At 58.3% G+C, this 2,376-nt stretch overlaps 1 protein-coding gene across 1 annotated transcript in view; it reads right to left on the bottom strand.

Moving 5' to 3' along the window:
* Positions 1 to 6: 6 nt before the first annotated feature.
* Positions 7 to 2,376, bottom strand: part of BMP4 (bone morphogenetic protein 4) — a 5,683-nt gene continuing 3,313 nt past the window's right edge. Inside the window, exons 2-3 of the mRNA XM_009289845.1 lie at positions 1,840 to 2,214; positions 7 to 886 (exon numbers count right to left, since the gene is read on the bottom strand). Of these exons, the coding sequence (XP_009288120.1) occupies positions 45 to 886; positions 1,840 to 2,209 (1,212 nt within the window). The 5' untranslated portion in view covers positions 2,210 to 2,214 and the 3' untranslated portion in view covers positions 7 to 44. The remainder of the gene's footprint in view (positions 887 to 1,839; positions 2,215 to 2,376) is intronic.

Below are 2,376 nucleotides of genomic sequence, written 5' to 3'. Positions count from 1 at the left end.
GGGGAGGGAGAGAGAAGGGGGGGAGGGGGCGGCGGGGAAGGGGGTCAGCGGCACCCGCACCCCTCCACCACCATCTCCTGGTAGTTTTTCAGGACCACCTTGTCATACTCATCCAGGTAGAGCATGGAGATGGCGCTCAGCTCCGTGGGCACGCAGCAGGCCTTGGGGATGCTGGAGTTCACGGAGTTCACCAGCGTCTGCACGATGGCGTGGTTCGTGGAGTTGAGGTGGTCGGCCAGAGGGAAGGGGCAGTCCCCGTGGCAGTAAAACGCCTGGTACCCCGGGGGTGCCACGATCCAGTCGTTCCAGCCCACGTCGCTGAAATCCACATAAAGGGCATGGCGGCGGCAGTTTTTTTTGTTCTTGCGGGAACGCTGGTGCTTGGGGCTCCGGCGGGCTCTACGGGTCAGCGCATGGCCTCGCCCGTCGTGCCCAAAAGTGACCAGGAGCGGCCTGAGCTGAGCCCAGTCCCCGCGCCCTTGAGGTAAAGATCGGCTAATCCTGACGTGTTTGCCCTGATGAGTCTGTGCATGGTGGAGGTGGGTCACCTCGATCACCAGCCCGTGGTTCGGTTGCTTGTCCTTGGTCCACCGGATCACAGCCGGGCTCACATCAAAGGTCTCCCAGCGCGTCACGTTGTGGTGCACCAGACGCGTGTCCAACAGGCGCGTAATGGCCTGAGCGCGCTCCGACAGCGGCTTCATCACTTCGTAAATGTTTATCCGGTGGAAGCCCCTCTCCCACGCCGCGCTCTGCTCCTCCACCAGCTCCCGGCCCAGCCGCAGCTCCGCCGAGGAGATCACCTCGTTTTCCGGCACGCTGCTGAGGTTGAAGACGAAGCGGATCCGGGGCGCCTCGCTGGGACCCGGGACGCTCTCCAGGTGCTCTGGAGGGGAGCAGGACGGGGGGGAAGCGGTACAAAAAGCAAACAAGAGCACGTCAGCCTCGGGGCACCCAGCCACAGTCCCCGGCGCAGCCACAGCACGCACGTACCCACGCTTCACCTGCCTGGCAGCCGCCGGCACCTCTCCGCTCCCCCGCGCATCCCTCCCGGCTGGACCCGGAGCAGCTCCTGCCCCGGCACCACTCGCTCACCCTCCACACGCCTGTGCCCGGATCGGGTCACCCCTTCCCATCTCGCTTCCCCTTTCGCTTTCCCCTCCCAATCTCTCCAAAATCATCTCCCCGGCGAGGTGCGGCGCCACGGAGCACAGAGGTGCCTTGTTACGGGGCGCAGGGGGCAGGGGGAGAAAGAGAAGCAAAGTCCAACGCAGTAACGATGCGGCTGGATTAATAATTCAGATTTACTTTGGAAAAGAAACATCCGCTAGGAAACATTTGGATCAGATTACAAGGGCCTATTGAATAAACCTTATAAACACACAGCTGTAAGCATTAAATTCGAGTAGGGGTTTTTTTGGAATTTTTTTTTTCCCCCTTAAGAGCAAAACCAGGCAGCAATCGCTTTGATAGTTCAAAAGAAACACACCAGGGGCAAGATCCCGCCCTCACTTTACTCCTGCATCCGATCCAGAGCCATTAAATCCACGCGAGCCCAAGGAGTGACCCCAAGGCAGAGGCACCGAAGGAAACTCGCTGTTGTCAACAGAAGCGAAAGCACCTCAAAATATGGCCAAGCTCGGGTTAAGCACAGGATGCTGGAAAAAAATACAGAGCAGCACGCCTGTCACCCACACGCAGCAGGCTTGGAGGGGCGGTTTTCCTCCCATAAATTTAGGGCCGGGCACATCCTGCTTCTAAATGCATTTGTGAGCTTCCAAAGGCAAGGAAATCCCGATCGCTACTGGGGCCGGGAATTTACCTTCTCCCATCACTGACCTTCATGGTGGAAACTCCTCACGGTGTTTGCCCGGCTGGTCGATCGCTCCGGGTACTGCAGGCTAATTTCCTGGAGGCTTTCCTCCTCTTCTCCAGACTGGAGCCGATAGAGATCCAGCATGTAACTAGGAATGACGGCTGACTTGCTGGGCTGAGGCCGCCTTCGCAGCCCAAACATCTGCAGCAGAGTTGTTTCGAAACCCCGCAAGAGTTCATGGCTTTGGGCAGAGCGGCGTCCGGATCCGGCTTGTCCCTGAAGCTCTGCGACTTTCTTCCTGCCGGTCTCGGGTATCAGGCTAGCATGGTTAGTACCTCCTAGCAGGACTTGGCATAGTAGGATGACCATCAGCATTCGGTTACCAGGAATCATGGTGTCTCTGGGGTGTAAAAAACGCAACAACAAACAACAAGGCAAGTCAGGATGAGAAGCAACCCCCCCCCCTCCTCCTCCTCCTCTTCCGAATAAACTTAAAAATAATAATAATAAATGGCAAAACGACATTAGAAGCCCCCGAGCGGCAGCAGGCGCGCCCCGGC

This window comes from Aptenodytes forsteri, unplaced genomic scaffold, assembly GCF_000699145.1.
Source record: "Aptenodytes forsteri isolate BGI_AS27 unplaced genomic scaffold, ASM69914v1 Scaffold76, whole genome shotgun sequence".
Lineage (NCBI taxonomy): Eukaryota > Metazoa > Chordata > Aves > Sphenisciformes > Spheniscidae > Aptenodytes > Aptenodytes forsteri.
The sequence above is the reverse complement of the archived record's forward strand: the minus strand, read 5'-3'. Positions and strand labels throughout refer to the sequence as shown.